Here is an 18,061-nt window from a genome sequence, read left to right on the forward strand (position 1 = left end):
CACCACACAGCTCCAAGAACACGTAGAAAGCTCGGAACTCCTCCACCACCAACCGTCTGGTTTTCGACCAGCGCATAACACAGAAACAGCTATGCTGGACCTACAGACTAAGATGCTCAACATCACTGATAAGGGGAAAGCCAGCTTGCTCGTACTGTCGGACCTGCGCGCCGCCTTCGACCTACTAGATCACAACTTACTCAAGAAAGCCTTAAAAAAAAACAGCAAACTACTCAGTTGAAGCAATAAGCTGGATCATGTCTTTCCTACAAAGCAGAACATCTAGAGTTAACTGGAGAAACCTATTCTCAATAGAAAAAGAAATCACCTGTGGAGTTCCCCAGGGCACCAGCATGTCCCCACTCCTGTTTAACTTATACCTCAGGTTTCTCTGTATAGTCCTCGATAACATCAACACGTTCTTTACCAATTACGCTGGCGACACCCAGCTGGTAATTGAACTAAGTGGAGACCATCAAAAGGACAATGAAAAACTAAGTCGAGTTTACAAAGCGGTAGAGCAATGGATGGACCAAAATTGGATGTGCCTAAACGGCAACAAAACAGAGCTTATGGTCTTTGGGTCCAATCTAGTCACATCTAAGCTCCATCCCGCATACAACACCTTCACCATCAGAAATACCCAAATTAAGGTCCCAAACAAGGTCAAAACCCTTGGGATGATGCTAGAAGCATCTCTGGGATCAGATGCCCAAACCCTTTACGTTAAAAAACATGCTCATACCACCTCTGCTTACTAAAAGCCATAAGACCCTACCTTTCTGAGGAGAATAGCGCCACGGTCGCAAGAGCTACGATCTTATCGCGCTTAAACTATGGCAATGCCCTAATACTAGGATCTAACAAAAATTGCTACCACAGCTACCATGTACTGCAAAATAATGCAGTGAGAATTATTAAGCAAAAAAACAGGAATCAGCACATCAGCGAAGCCAGGAAAGAACTTCACTGGCTAAAAATTGAAGAGAGAGTCCAATTTAAGTCCCTCACGCTTACACATAGATGTACTTTTGGTAAAGCCCCTGCATACCTGAAAACTAAAATCATTCCATACAAGCCCACCAGAAAGCTAAGATCAGCTGAACAAGGATTGATTGTGGTGGCTCCTTTCAGACGTAAAAACGGGGCAGGTAAATCCTTCCCTATAACTGTAGCAGGCCTTTGGAATAACCTCCCTGGCCAGATAAGGATGGAAGCTAATTATCAACTCTTTCGCGAACAACTGAAAACCCACATCTTTAAGTAATATACACAATACTGCTCGAGAGCTACCGGCGCAATACATATAAATAAATCATATGTATAGTCACAGAAAAAACTTCTGTTGCGACAAATTTAAGGTTTTCCAATATAACGCAGCAACACCCATGAAATTTGGTGGATGTTGACGACCTTAACTCGGAAGCCCCTGCCGGATGTCATACAGGATTTCAACGCTGATGCCATGTGTGATCTCACATTTATGGGGGCCTCTGAGTTAAGGTTGTCATCACTCCCAACACCAGCTGTATTTCATGTTTTTTTTTGTTTCCTTGAATTGGCTCACCATAACTCTGTCGTAATTAAAGTTATTTCATTGGATTTCAAGGGTTTTTCATGCTATATGCCACCCTCTCTGTAGTAGTAAATAACCACTGCCCACTGGCCATGGCCTCCTGCCTTTTTGTACCCATTCAGATAAAGTATACCCTTTGATAGTCAATAACCCTGCCTCACTGGCCATTGCCCCCTGCCACTTTGCACCTATTAGGCTAAAAGACCAAGGCCCACTGGCCACAACCTTCCACTGTGGCCAGTACCACTTTTCACCCATTAGGCCACTTTGGCTGTGGGCACCTGCACTTTTTGACCAATTATGACCCAAGACTGTGCCCCATTAGGTCAACAGGGGAGGCAGTGTTATCTTTTCTTTTATTCCTGCAGGAATTTCCAGCAGGAATGTTCTCGCGGGAACCCAGGCGTTCGTGTTCCATTACTGTGGGAATGATTCTCGCGGGAAGACGTGTTTTGATTCTTGTAGTAAGACGTTTGAAACTTCCCTGTAAGTGTACATATGCACCCTCTCCCCTGAAGGCAATCTGCCCATCACCTCTCCATGAAATTTTGTTTCTTCCCCATGGAATACTGCGAGGCTTCTACAGTCAAATGAAAAAAGTCTGACTGAAAAGGGCCTCTCTAGCCCTCACAAAAGTCTCAAACTCACAATGTAGTCCTCTTTTACCCTCCCCGCCCTTACCGTGATGTAAACCTCCCCTTTCCCTCTTCCAAATATCATTTTGAGCACTTTTCTTTTTTCCATTCCCACGATATTATTATGCGCACGGCTCACATCGAGCAAAAAATATGGCCTGCCAAGCTATTTAAAATTTCAGCAGGGGCTTGGCTTACCCCTTCATATGCTGGTTTTGGCCAAAATGCACACACGCATTCTAGCACTTCCTCGAATTTCCCATACCTGGACTTCGGTCGCACCAAGGGCGTTCAACCTACAGCGCGTTGTGACCATACCAATGGTGAAAGGCGCTATACAAATGTCACATTACATTACAGATCCTTTGCGTGACTCCCAAGTATGTGATAGTCTCTGCGCCAGCCCAGCCTTTCAGAGGGGCAAGCATGCTTGCAAATCTCTTGCTCTTGCTGTAAGCCACCGCTGCTTGGAAGGAGATGTCGTCTTGTGACTCAGTTGACAGCTCTGGCCTCGGGTGACATTGGCTTTCATTGTAGGGCTGAATCTAATTCATTTAGAAAAGTTATTCCTCAAACTCTGTTCCTTATATCTATGTAAATGTCCCTATAAAGGAAAGTCTTGCTAGCCCTTATGGCGTGCACTGACCCTAGTGGGGCGCTGATGTGTCGCCTATCTAGGAAGGGGATAGCGGAGACAACTTGCCCTAATCTCTCTCACTACTTTCCTGAATTACTAAAAGGTAGGAGCACACATTGTGGAAATCAACCTTGCTATTTTATTCCTGTTGCTTCCACCTAGTGTGGCTTATCATACATACCTATATTATTGAAGCAGTGGGGGTGTGACAACCACTGTCTCAGCACCCTTTCTGCTATTATTTTAAAATGATGAACTATCAGCCATGTTCACTTGTTGTTCAGTGAATTGTGTAAGCCAGGACATCACCCTGGCTATTTGCTCTGTCAACCGGTTTCAGCGGGATTACAATTATGTATACCGCTTTCTTCAGGACTGGACAATGTGACTAAATATGACACAATACATTAAAAAGACAATTGCAGTGTTGTCTGATTTTAATTTCCAAATTCCCTGACTGGAAAGGGCATCATTGACTTCTCATGGGACGTCTAAGCCAATTATTTTGTGATGCTGGGAAAATATCGTTCCCTCCCTGCTTTCCAGTTCCCTTATCTGTTAACCTTGCGATCACTGAGAATCAGGCAAAACGTCAATATAGAATGATTGCAATCTATTAAGTGAAAGACAGCTACACAGACCAGTGTTGCAGCATGTTCGATTCAGGGATGCTTTATTCACTGCAAGGAGTGTCCTTCCATGAATATAGACCACCCTCTGTTTCGCTAAAGCGACTCCCACCATCCGTTACCCCCTGCCTCTCGTGATCAAGGAATACACACAGGATAACAGGGCTGGGGCAGCTTCTGGAACATGGTTGGCTTTCCTTTGCCCTTTTGGGGAGACACCCGTGGTCTTGGGTGATCAGAATTCGAATCTTGGCTCCGATACTTCCCCATATTGTGTGTTCTCCTGGAAGCTGCACCTTCCCACGGCTGTGCCGCCGCATCTTGCAAAACTAGGAGCCCTTAGAACTTGCTTAAGACCATCATATGATCGGAATGCATCAACTACACATATCAGAAGAGAGCAGCTCCTATTAGACAGGGTCTGCGTCCAGTAAAGAGTTAAAGCCTGTATGCTGCATTCATGGCCAAGAAATTGGGTCTCATGGAAAGCACAAGTGTGCGTCGATTCTACAGAGGGCTTCTGCACGTGCCCACAATGCATGCTCAGCCCTTGTGCTGAAGTTCCCTTGTTATTGCTAACATTTGGAGCACTTAGATGTGAGTTCAATGCCAATAAAGACCTTTTACAAAAGGGACATGTGTTATAACATATCAAGTTTGACTAGTTCACAGTGAAGTGAAAGACATTTTAAATGTGCTCGGTCAGGGGTCTTCCACTTGCGGCTCCCCAGATATTTTAGACTCCGACTCCCATGTTCCCTCCACATTGAATATGCAAGATAGCGTTGATGGGACCTGGAACCCAAAAGCAGAGCCATGTGTTAGATACATGGCTCTTTGTACTAATGAGGGTGCCTTCTGCTTTGACGTTCCCACTGCGTCCCCTTGCTCCTGGTAGTTATATATGTCCTGGGCTTGTAGTTTTTTGCTGCATTTCGGATGCTGCTCTGCCAGCAGTGTCTTTTTCTTCTGCATGCTCTGAGCTGGTGACGCTTACTGTCTCCATAGAGTCTTCACTTGATACATGTCCATTGGACTGTAGTGTTTGGCAGGCATCAGGACACAGGCAGTACCGAGCCCTTCCTTTCTGTGCTCAGTCCAGACAATCCTCGCAGCCCACTATTAATACGTTAAGATGCCATCCAATCATGCCAGTGTGCCACTGGAAGGAAAAACTAAAAAAAGGCCCATTTTAGAGTGAAACATTTTCCAATGTCAGCAATGTCTGAAAAAGATTGCAGTGTCTTCCCTGATGTTCATTGAGTAAAAGCTCACTAATGCGCGTGTTGGTCCAGATGCGCGCCAGCCTAAACATTTATGCAGAATCTTGTACTTGTCTTGTTTCTTTTCAAACTGCATTTTACTAAATCGTCTGCAGCCTGTAGCTCGCCCGAGACGGGGAGACTGGAAGGACAAACTAAAAAGGGTCCATGTCGTGCCAGCCTCGCCTTTGCAAGCCATGTGTGCACCTGGGAGCAGCGCGATGCACACAGTCAATCACAGAAAGAAAGTACATGGTTTTAAAGCTGTCTTTTAGCCACTAACTTGTAATTACAAATCCTGCAAAAGCCCCCAGGAGCGTTTCTCAATCACCCAGGGATTTGTGTTAAATAAAACATCTGCCTGAACATATCCATCAATAACACTTTCTAGTGGTGTTGTGAAAGAGTACGCTTACTCATTGCACCCCCATGGACCCCTCACCCTGCCCCAACCACAGCACACAGGGACTGAGAATACAATTGGTTATTAAAAAAGAAAACCCCAAAACGGGAAAATGTCTAGGTGACTGCCAGGCAGGCGGTTCTGCTAATCAACTGAATGGGGGTCAGGCTGAATTCGGCTCTGAGACTTGTCAGGGTTCACCGCTGTGGTCGCCAGGAATCTGGGCGAGGGCTCGGCCCACTGAGCTATCGTATGGTAACCTATGCTTTCCTGGAGCAACATAGAGGCAGGCTAAGCAGTTTGAGCTTTAGCAAGTCACTGTTGAAACTGGCACAGGAATATGTGTATTACAGGGGAAAGTGGAGATTGGCATACTCTGCTTTATCGGTGCCACCTGGAGGACCCACATGTGCTACTCCTTTCCCTCCACCACTCTCCATCCAAAGGTTCTGAATCCACCCAACATGTTGACCAATGTTACTTGACTATTTCCTTTGGCAAGCTCCTCCAGGTTGCCCCGTAAGAGTTTCTTTCAACCCTACCAGGTGCTGGCCAGCGATCCCAGTTCAATGTTCTTTAAAAAGCCCTATACTATTTTTTCCTCGACGATATACTTCTACGAAGGGCAGAATGGCTGCCTGGTACCCACCCAACCTGGCCATTTTGCCGCATTTGTTATGCCTCTTTTGATCCGAGAGCCAGCCCCTGCTTTCTTATTTAGTCCTCCCTTTTCCCACTAATTAAAATCCTTCAGAACCGTAGCTACAGAACAACGTAGTTGAGATCATGCTAACTACTGTGCTAAGTGTCCCTCCACGCTGCTTATCTAATGTCATTATGTTTGGGTGCACACATGTAATTGCACTGCTGCCGGGGTATATTGTATATCGTTATAATCAGATGCACATTCTTAATTGCAATGCTATCTTTCCACATAATTGCAATTGAAGGCAGAATCTGCAATCACAAGGAGGATTCGGGGGTACACTGCCACCAATCCCTGCCCCACACAGGGTCACTAATCAGTGGGTTAAAGCTCTATCTGAAACGCACACACACACACACACACACAGACACTGCTACTGATTCTTTGCCCCTCAGAGGACACCCCACACTCACATGTATCATCTGCCCCAGGTATGAGCGCTCCATACTGCGGCATCTCCGCCACTGTGCATAAGCAATGCTGAAAGGCACTGTTAGGTTTCATACTATGACCGTCTGTGGTCTACCTGCAACCCTGCCCTGTGCAGGACTGCACTCTCAGACTCCCCTTATTCCCCCAAGGCCACACCCAGGGTGTTTGAGGACTTCACAAATGCCCAGGAAGGGCTGTCCACTGGATAAGGGATGACACTACTGCATGCCAGGAGAGTCAAAATCCAAGCACAGACTGGCACATACTGCTTCCATGTGAAAACATTGCCGTCTGGAGTACCGAGCACATTGGCCAGAGCAAAGGAAGGGCATTGCATGCTGGGAAAGGAGTGCCTCGCTCCTCGAGCACCTGAACAAGCGACACGGGGATATAACAGGGCAGCTGAGGATAAGAGACAATCAACCGAGAAAGAGCACGTCCAGACAAGATGTGGGACTCCACCACTACTAGATGGTGTCCAGTCATTTGGTCGACTGAAATCTGGTCGAATGACATTTGGTCGACGCAATTTGGTCGAAAACCAAATGGTCGAATTTTTTTTTTTATTTATATATTTATTTTTCGGGTTTTCGTTTTTTAAAAAAAGGGCTTTTTAGAGAAAAAAAGGGGGTTGGGGGGGGGGGACCCCCCAAAAAAACTAAAAAAAAGGGGTGAAAATAAAAAAAATAAAAAATTCGACCATTTGGTTTTCGACCAAATTGGTTCGACCATTTGTCTGGTCGACCAATTTTTTTCGACCAAATGTCTGGTAACCCTTCTAGATCACCTGGTACCAAAGAAGACATGTACCCGCAACCAAGAGCCCACTCTCAAGACTCCATGGTGTGGATGAGCGCCAATCCCGAGCTCAGAAAGTCCCGTTGAACTCTCTCCGCCAGTTCCGGCTCTTTTGTTGCCGAGTCTGTTACACCTCTGACGTGAGAGCGCTCACTAAAGATTGAATCCAATAATGCAATACTTAGGTGTTTACTTACACCACTTTGGTAGTCATTATTTTAGCAATCTAGGAGTGACTAAATCAATCATCATTTTACTGAAACACGCCGGGGAGAAGAAAGGGGGGCACGGGAGACAGATGGTTGGGGAAGTTGAGGCTGATGGACAGCAAAACAGCAAGCTGGTAGCAAGACAGAGGGATGAGTTAGAGATCAGTGGGGAGCAGCAAGCGACTCAAGAGACAGCAAGCAACCTAGAGGGACAGCAAGCTGCAGAAAGAGAGCATCAAGCGGCAGAGAGGGGAAGCAAGAGCAAGAGAGGGGCGGCAGGAAAACACGCAGGTGGAGGGACCAGCGTTAAACACCTAAAGGTGCAAGAGGTGAAAAGAGGCGCAAAAGGCTCTGGAAGTGAGAGTAGAAGAAGGAAGCCCAAGAGGCTCATATGCTAGATGAAAGAGCGTGCAATTACAGATGCAGGACCAAAATGAAGCTAAACCAAACCAAAACACTGAGCATTAACAGTAGAGTAAAGCAAAAAACAGGTATGTCATTAAGACTAATGCACGAATTGTACAGCACATTCCCAATACATTACCATACATAAACAGCACGTTACTTACAGGTTCGGTCGCCAAAACACCATTTCCTTATTTTTATTTCTCACAAGTACACACCCCATAATGCTACTTGATGCCCTGTCCTCAGGCACCCCCCTCGAGTCCCCCCACCCTGCGCAAGGGCTATTGCAGTGTCGGCAGAAATGATGATTTACCCATCACCCTTATGACCATCCAACTGCCCACTACCAGCAGACAGGGCCCTCCCAGAGTGCCAGGTTGACAGCAGTTGGAATCAATATTAGGCATGTTATGGCTTGGTGATGCAATGTTTTGCCTGCAGGTTGCTTCCCCTTTTGCCCCAATGGTCATTCCTCCGATCCCTTTGCTGCAAGGCAATGATTAGGATGATTGCATCACTTTGTAAACAATTTGCCATTTTGACTTTTGATTTCCTGTGCCATTCTCATGGTTCTGGCTGGTATCATGTACGAATCACAGCAGCAAACTATATAAATTCTTAATTTCCTAACTTACTAACACATTTAATAAATATTCTTGCCAGTACAGGTCATAAAGCTTTGGTTTCTCTGAAAGAATTTTCCTGAGAAATTAGAGTGGAAAACAGGTCTACTATAAGTTCCCAAACACATCACATAAACTAATGTGTATGAGAACATGTTTATGTAGGATCAGCAGCATGTCGGATACTCTGTGCCGGATACTGGGCACTATGGCTGTGAAGGAGAGGAAACATGTTCGGAACCCTAGCAATTGTCAACATTGTCAATGAGCAGAGCTTTTCCCCTGCAGGGAAATGTGCTGTATACTAATGGCAAATGGCCGTCCCCTCATTTAACTTGCAGTGCTACCCCCTATAACATACTAGAGACCCCAATGCCGCATATAACCTCCAGTGCAATACCCTCCACCCAGCCCCAAGACTTCACCCAGTATTGATGCACTGTCTCAGACCTCATCTAACACCCCACAGATGCAAGCACACACAATACTCAGGGATGCCACCTGCCTTCCATCTCACCTAATGTTCTATGAGAGGTCACCTTTCCTCAGTCCTTGTACACCCCCCTCCAAGAAGCAAAACACCCATAAGTACATTACGTCGGTGGGGTCTCACCTAATTCCTGGAATCAGTCTTAGCATTGCATGGTATACAGTAGCCCTGGACACCGGAAACAGTTTGCGCCTATTCTGTTCAGACATGATTTCTCCGTGGGGAAACTGTTGTGTACTACATGCAACTATAAGTATATTATGAAACTGTATTTCCCCAAATGTCAAATGGGAATTGTGTGTTAACTATCGCATACTGCCTGTACAGGATTATTTGACTCGGTTACCAGTCAAATGGTCGAAAACATTTGGTCGACAGGACAATTGGTCGACACCATTTGGTCGAATGCCAAATGGTCGAATTTTTTTTTTTTTTTTTTTAACCCATTTTTTGGTTTTTTTGGGGGGGTCCCCCCCCCCCACCCCCTTTTTTTTTTTTTCCCCACACGAAAACCCACAAAACACATATATATATATATATAAAAAAAAAAATTCGACCATTTGGCATTCGACCAAATGGTGTCGACCAAATTGCAGTCGACCAGTTTGTTGTCGACCAGTTGACTGGACACCATTTGACTCTATAAGCTAAGCAGCAATCACAAGCAGGGACTTTGTTTGGGGGTCGCAGGTGTGACCCCTGAGGTCTTTCTTGCTACTACTGTGGTCTCCCTTGCTACCCCTATTGAAATGTATTTATTTACAAATTAAACCTCCAGGGCAGTGGCCAACACCATGTGGCTCTTAGTTTCTAGAATGGTTGGCTTTCTTGTTCAGGCTTCTTAAAAAAACAGGGTGTTCCACAAGTGTGACACTTTGAGCGTGACCCTAAATTAGAAAGAATAGGAATAACACATAATTTGTCTTTCTGGAATTCTATACAATAATTGCTAAACACATTAAAGGTTTATTTCAGGCACACTTCAGGGGTGAGTCACTGATTTAGTCTGTTCTTAAACACCTCAAATTCACAATGCAGACAAAAACCTCCAAAAAGCAGTAGAAGAAGCATCCATTTCAGACTATGGCCCTGATTCCCAGAGCGTTTTCCTAAGAGATTGTGCCATTATAAAATGCTTCTGTGACTCAGACCCTATGTATTTTCCTTTTCGCAAGTTGCAATTATAGAATTTTTTTTGCCGTTGTCTCTTTACGATCATCCCAAGACATTCCATCTCGGTGTCCTCGGTCACTTGTCAAAATCCTTGTGCCTAAAAGCTTTTGTACAGTGTAGATATGTTTGACCATAGCACATAAAGTGGTCCTTGATTTCATTGTGCCACAATTATTGGTATCTTGTAATGTTGCTATCTTGCCTATCTCCATGGCATGCTGTTCAGGATGTTTGTTTGCACGTGGGAGGTGAGTGCCCAGAGTACGGGATGCCATGGGAGTGCGCTGCTTTCCCTGCGATACTCTAAATTCTTTAATACAGTTATGAACCCTCCCAATTGTATGCATTTTGCCAATGTCGGAAGCCTGAAAAGTAGGTCCACGGAGGCTTGACATGTGGTCAACTTTGCACCAGACCTGCAGATAAACTGGTCTGCCGTTAAATCTCAGTTACCATGTTAATGGTATCCACTACAGAGTGTAATTTGCTTTCTGACTATGAGAACATTCAGACATGTCATTGCTCATTTTACTATAGCTGCGAAGCTAGCTATCGCTGGTAAGATAGCTCAGGGGGTGGAGCACTTGCTGCTGCAATGTGTGTGTGATCTGCAGGTTGCAAGTTTGAATCCCGGCAATGTCAACTGAGCCTTTCATCCTTCTGAGGTTGATAAATGTGTACCAACAGAGGTTGGGTGATATTGTATGTATATTTGTTCTATATAAAGCACTTAAGCATAAGTGCTATATAATAGCACATCATTATCATTTGGCCTTGGACGTCTGCTTGCATTCACAGTACTATGAGCCTATACACACTGATATTAACGATACATATAGGGACTCAATCTTGTGTCAAATATATATCACATTACAGTGATATTGCAACCATAACTTTCGTATTTAGGAATAATGCTATGTGATGCCACTTCCCGTTTTGTGAAGGGGTGAAATGCTGTGCTCCATCGCTTCCTGTGGTGTCGCTTAGGGGTGGCGTCAAATGACACCACTTCATGTGATGTCATCAGAGGTCAAGGGTTGTTTGATGTCACTTCCGCTACCCCTGGCATTTTGGTGAAATGGCATCCCTGATCAGAAGTTAAACATTTTGTTCTAATTTTGTCAAAAATCTATATAAAATTGAAATTGTTAACACAATTGATTGAAACAGTTGCTATGTAAAACAATATGACCAACACAGCACACTCACACAAACACACACACACACACACACACACACACACACACAACTAAACAATTGGTTATTCTCAAGGAACTAAATGGAAATGCAAATATTTTCTCTTCACAGAACACCGGCAAATAGAGACACAATGAATACAATTTAAAACGGTAAAGAGATTTTAACATGTTTCGGCAAATTAGCTTATTATAATCATATCCTTCATCCAAACTTCATTTTGGGGGCTAACCAACGGACTCATCCGCCAATCTGCTGACGGTTTAAACACAGGTAGCGTTTATATCCTATTTACGTGAGGAAGGTTTTCAACCCTTAATCCTCCATAGCTTTGTACCAAATGTATCTATATTCAAGATAACCAAGGCTGGTTCAGTCTAGGGTTTATTAACGAATGAATCATTAGTCAGAATAGCAAAAGACACCTGTAATTCGTAAACGTATAGTTTAACTCATGTAAGGAGACTCCGAGAGCTTATTTAATAACTCAAGATCCCCAGATCCACTGGAGATATTACCTTGGTCTGGTCCCACATTTCACCCCCATTGATGCGGCCTGCCGCTCACAACCTGGGCCGAGGAATTGTGCATAAGCCACACACCCCATTATGTCCATGAAGCTTCATATCAGCAGAATGGACTTCTAAGCTCTGACAACACTTCCTCTGAACTAAGGTGCTCAGAGAGACATTGCAATGGTGCAATTCAATCTAATGTTAGTGGGAAATCAACAACACGAACCCAAGACATCCAAAGAGCAAACACTGAGCTTCAAACACTTCAACAAACCTCCTCTCTTAAAGCAAAGCACCACTATTTACAGGGAGTCCCACTCTTCTGAAATCAACAAGGCCGTCCTCAAATGAACTCAGTCCCTTGGGAGGAAGAATGGGAATTAGAAGCAAGCCAGTGTCCTACAGAATGATTTAAGGCTGCACAGGCAGCACACAAATAATACGTGCACAGTTGATATCATCTCAAAAAGTGATAATCTTACCTTGTATAGTTTTAAGCTGGCCTCGTGCCGGGAATTGACTGTGTGTAGCCTCAGCTTTTCCAGGCTATTGGTGTAGTAATCACAGGCGTTGCACTTCAGATGCACCGGGTTGCCAATGGCCACACACTTGAGTCTCCACTCATTGGCTTTGCCACCCTCCTTGATGTGGGCAACCAGCTGATACTTCTGGACGTGTTTGTCTGTCTTGCAGTGGAGCTGGAAGTTGGCCTTTAACTGAGTGTTGTAGCGGCAAAGCTTGCACTGGTAGGCATCACCCACCACGGCTTTCCACTCATCCTCAGGCAGGCCGCGCTCCATGCCCATGTGCATGCCCAGCAAGTCCAGGTTGTCAGTGGTGAACTTGTTGCAAACAGCACACTGAAAAAGCTTCAGCGAGGGGTCATTGGTCTGCGTGAAACTCTCACCCAGGTTCATGAGCTCCTCTGACATCAACGGGCTGCCCCCCAGTCTCATGTCCAAGGGAATCTCACCAACTGTACAGGGAGGGGAGGCAAAAAGACAAGAAAGCACGTCAGTCAGTGGATTGACTATAGACCTGCCTGCAGCCACTGCCATGCAAGGAGCCTGGAACTGGATGGCAAATCAAACTCAGGTGGTGCAAGGTGCTAGTGAGCCATCAATAACTATGCTTGAACACTTTGGTTCACAAGCACTATTCACTAATGGGCCATGGTGAACTTGTCTACCGCAAAACAAATTTGGAGAAAACCAGACAGATGCAGTGGCATATGTACCCCTTGACTTGCCCAGCCTGTCAGTAACTCTGCTAGTAGGAAACAACTCTCTGTGCAGACGGACACTTCACCCTAGAACGGACCCATCAGTCGGACACAGAGACCCCACTACCCAAAAGCTTGGCTCATAGCTCACAAAGGCACCACTGTGTACTCATTCCCCTCCAATAGAGTCCTGCCCTCCGTGGAGCATCTGGCCAAAGGCGACAGGTGTTCTGCAACTCCGAGAAGCACCAGCTGAATGTGCCCATGCTCCTTGGACCCACCCTTAGCGCACTGCTCCAGATTGCATTGTTTTTAGCATTTGCAACTAAAACATGGCTGCTTCCTGGAGGCACCTCTAACAAAATATGCCACCTGCCTCACACTGAGGAGCCCCAAACCAATCCCTCAAAGTGCACCACCCCGACGAGCCCCAAAGAAACAAGCTAACTACACCACAGTCAGGACCTTTAATCTGCAGCCCTCTGGACTTTGCAGCTGCCACCTATCAGAAGGACAGACGCCCGACCAACACCTGACAAGCACTGTTTGTCTTCCTCCTGTTCCTTGGTGTGGCAGGCAAAGCCCAAGGTGGCGCTAGTGTGCTATGATCCCGAGCCAGACTGGCATACGCTTCCGCTTGCCCCCTCAAGTCCCTGGGAAGTTTAGATTAGGCCTGTATTTCCACATGCAGAGGAGCACTCCTGCCTGCTTGAGTCCCAAAAACTTAGTGAACTGAGGGAGTTCCCAGGAAGCCTACACCCACTCACTTGGCAATCCCTCCTCTGTATTGCACTACTTCTAATAGAGCAGGAGCCGGAGAGGTGGGAAAAGATGGGAGGAGGGTATGTGATCAAAGTCACACCGGTCCCCTGGGGAGGATGGACCACTCTTCCTTCTGAAGCGGCCTTTGAAGCATAAGAAACATACAAGAGGCAAGGCATGTTATAATGTTCCCTCCCACTGCTACCCTTCTTTCCTGTTACCCCCTTCGAACTTCCTTTGTTGCCAGTCAGTGCTTTTGGTGTGGCCCAAATTCATCAAACGTGCAATATGTAATATATGCAATGTAACATGGTCTTGCATGGCGCATCTTCTACCATTTTGGTGGCCTCTTGATACCAAAAAGTAACCAACATTATATAAAATGGTGTTCCTACTTCCCTCTCCTGTATACCTTCCTTAGACTTTTCCTGCCACTCCCAGGACCTCCCCGTCTGTTCCACTTCCACGTCAATGATTTGAAGCAACCAAAAGGTTGTCTGCAGCCGAGTGGTTCCTAGTTGTGTAGGGGGGATAGAGGCCAGTGTGTGTGGGTGAGAGTATAAAGCTCACTGGAAACCACTGCGCACCTTTCTCCCTCTCCCTTGTCCCTGCGCTTCAATTTATCACTGACCCAGCTCAAACAAGGGCGGACCTCCGTTCACTTAGAGTGAATCAATACGGGCAGCTCTCTTATTTATAGCGTTAGAAAGATTTCGGGAAGCTCAAGACTTCTCCCCATTACCTGGGAGCTCAGGATAATAACGAGGCTCCAAGGCCGCCTGGCCGTGTTTCAAGCCCATCTCATCTCCCTCTGCCCCACACCCTATACGTTGGAGGGGCCTGGTCTCATTACCCCTCCTCTTCTGTCACCTTCCAGGACCACTTTCAAAAGTAGACCAGATTTGCATTTCCTTGTCTTGAGCCTGCCCCAGAGAGTGTGTTATCTACCAGCAGGGAAGGGCTCTCTGCCCCCGCCAGCATCCAAGTAAGATCACTGCTCGCCCACTCCCTTCCACGTAGGCTTGCCATGGCTCCTCCCCCTCGGTTGGCATGGAAGACATGACCACCCCCTTCCCCTAAGCTATTGGGGTATGCTCTCCAGCCCTCTCCTTGCCTCTGTGATGGTATGCTCCCATCCAACATAACATAACATAACATTGCCTCCTTCCCATGCACTCGGCTTCCCTGCCTTACCTCCTCTTCTCCGAACGTGTTTCGAGGCAGTCTATGAGTTATGGACTTGTGTCATTCGTGTGATGCAAATCCAGGCTTGTTTTTTTTCTTTCTGGTTTGTTGTAATTCTGGGTCCATAACAGGAAAAACTCAAACTAAAAGTCCAAAGATGTAGAAACATATGGGACTGTAGGAGCATTCCCTAATGGCATGGGGCATGTTGGCATAAATGCTGCTATTCTGTCTCTGGGAGAAAAGAGCGCTAAACTTGCCCGATCGCTGTGTGGTGCTGATCTCTGGTTCCATGCTTTCCTAACCTTCTTTCTCTAGGGGACCTCTTCCCCCAGGCACAGAAGTGTGATGTGCAACTCCCGCTCAATCCACTTCCTTCCCCACAACTAGCCAGTTTGATGTGCCACATCTCTCTTGCTTTCAGCAACCCCCACAGTGCACTATGCAGCTTCCCTCCGAATCGCCCCCTGCCATAAACACATACAAGGAGGGGTGCACAAATAGCCCTTAGTCATTTTGTTGGCCCAGCAGAGTGCTGTACAAAAAGAAGATAGGCCAGAGCAGTTCTCTTGGTAGCTCGATTCCCCCTGATGCAGTGGCATCCGATAGCTGAAGCAGAGGGAGAAAGCCTGGAGAGAAGGGGTATGCAGGAAGATTCTTCCCATGAGAGAGCCCCTTAAGGGCTTCAAAGCTACCATGTCTCCCAGGTTGCTGTCAGGGCCTGAAGTCTGCTCGGACATAGACACAGGGCTGCATACTCAGAAGGGACCGCAAGCCCCTGAGGTGACCATCACATGAGCATATATCACCCCCCCAAACCCTCCTCAAACTCGTATCTTCCTTCAGGCGGGACTTTTTCTCGGATCTTCTCTTACGGCGGCTCCCTATGTGACACATGTTGTCTTCATTCCACCTCGGTAGCGCACTCTTGATAACACGTAACCATTCCTTATATGTCAAAATGGTGACTAGCCTGAAATGTGCCCTTTTGATGACTTTCTATCTTGATAAATTCACTTTTTGGTGTTAAAAAAAATGGGCTGGGGGAGTCCACCCTAATCCCCTCCACAACCACACCCTATCCTTTTACCTTAGCATTTCCAATTTTGTTTACTGTGAAAAGGAGGTTGTCATTTTTTCTGTTAAAGTAACTAAACAACCTCCCACTCCTGCGGAAGAGACACGCTCTTTCTCTACATAAATTTATAGGACCACATTTTCTTATGTTAGTGGACTTATTCTGGCACAGCATCTGCCATTTCCATCGTCTTTTGGCACTTTGCAGGAGCCCTTTGTAGGACAATACATTAATCTCTCTCTCTCTCTCTCTCTCTCTCTCTCTCTCTCTCTCGCTCTCTCTCTCCCAGTGGCCCTTCATTTCCAGCCCATTAAGGGATGAGTCCCCCACAGTAACATTGGATGACACCTGCCCTTTGCTTATCATATGATAGTATCAACATATGATTCAAGCATGTAATCTTAGTAATCCACTGGACTTTTATTTCAGAGCCCAGAATCGAGGCGAGACAGTCCCTTTTGCATCAACCAAATGTCTTTGTGTCAACGCGGGGCATTTAGTGCAGTCAGACTGTTGTCCCTGGATTTTAGGAAGAAAGACAGCCTTGCTCCTTCGTTTTGGCTCCTCTGTAGGTTTCTATTTAGGTTGGTGGTGACTGCGACCAGTGACACTTTTGCTTTTTTCTATATTCTGTGATGGATGGACGCTCTTCATAAATGGGGTATTATGTTCGAGATCGCATTCAGATTCAAAATACATTGTTGCAGTGCTTTTCAATCATGCACTCAAAGGATTGCCAAATAGACTTCACATGCTGCAGGGAAGAAATCCATAGGTGGGTGATATCATATGATAGGTTACTTATAATGCGCTTAATACCCAGAGGTTTCTAAGCGCGGAGCTGGTGATCGAACCTGTTTCGCTCTGTGTCGTCTTGCTTCCAAGGCGAGCACGTTGCCCCTGAGCTATCCTCCCGAGACGATCTAGACTTATTTCAAAAGAGAGCTGGAACTAACCTGTCACTTGACCTTGTTTTGTGTCCCATTCAGATCAGCCAACTTAAGTAGACCCATTCTCTTAAGTTCTTCAGACACCTGTTTATTTCCAACTCCTGATAACATTGATGATCAAATACTGCCTCCCTCCTCAACCTAGTCTCCAGAATTGTGCCATCATTCTGCCTCATAGACCTTTTAAAAGGTACAGGTGAATAGGAGTGCTCCTGGGCAACCTTGTGGTGCAGAGATGCAGCAGCATCAAGCACTTTAAGACATGTTCCTGCATGCAAAATTAGGACGTGGCTCTGGATGTTGCAATTGATTGTACCACATGTGGTGGAAAGGCTGCCAAGAACCCGAACCATTGACTCATATTGACCCTAAATTCTCATTTAGAGAAAGCCAATGAAACGCAGCGGCCCATGCCTAGCCCAACCCGCAGAGAATTGCTTTTCTGGCACTAGTTTGCATCTTCTGACACAAGTGGTCCAATTCAGCATAGACTATCCCACATGATTTCTTTCGAAAGTTGCATGCTTTGGACTTCATTCTGAAAGTAAAATGTGCTCTTGGATTTAGAATTGCCAAGTTACATAGAACTGCAAACAACCCCGACTCAGAAAAGTAATCCAGGTTGTGATTGGCAGCTGTTGAGTTGCCAACGACTGCAGCTAATCCGATTCATGTGTCCAGCCATAAAGATTTAGTGTGTGTCCACTGCACCATGTAGACGCACTCCACACCACAAAAGGGAAGTGGTGAGCTTTACGTGGGAGAAGTGGTCTCTTACTGGCTGATGTGAGGCATCTGAACTCTTTGGGAATGGTTGCCTTACCTAACAATGCAGCTAGACATCATGGTGGCTAATGCTTGCTTGTTATGCCCACAGGACTTTGGTCTAGGGCGGCTGCGTCCAAACTATGTGTTTCTTAAATTGCTTTCCCCAAGCTGATTGTTTTCAGTGGTATTGCTATGTGGTGTGTCTTTGTGTGTCTTAGTGGTTATCTTAACTGGCTGCTTAAGGCTCTTTTTGTTCGTTTTTGTTTTAGGTCAGCTTTGGCAGCTGTTTTCACAGAAAGATTTTAGGTGCAAAATGTATGTTTCCATCCAGTTTTCCATCAACTTCTGGAGAAGCGCTGATTGCGTGTGACAGAATCTAACACTACTGCTGAGGTTGGTCACT

General features: G+C 45.9%; 1 protein-coding gene across 1 annotated transcript in view; it reads right to left on the reverse strand.

Annotated features, from left to right (window-relative positions):
• ZFHX3 (zinc finger homeobox 3) overlaps positions 1-18,061 on the reverse strand; it is a 465,985-nt gene that overhangs the window by 309,285 nt on the left and 138,639 nt on the right. The window contains exon 3 of the mRNA XM_069635510.1: positions 12,176-12,669. Within this exon, the coding sequence (XP_069491611.1) occupies positions 12,176-12,669 (494 nt within the window). The remainder of the gene's footprint in view (positions 1-12,175; positions 12,670-18,061) is intronic.

The sequence above is a fragment of the Ambystoma mexicanum genome, chromosome 1q (genome assembly GCF_040938575.1).
Source record: "Ambystoma mexicanum isolate Mex_15411 chromosome 1q, UKY_AmexF1_1, whole genome shotgun sequence".
In the NCBI taxonomy this organism is placed as follows: domain Eukaryota; kingdom Metazoa; phylum Chordata; class Amphibia; order Caudata; family Ambystomatidae; genus Ambystoma; species Ambystoma mexicanum.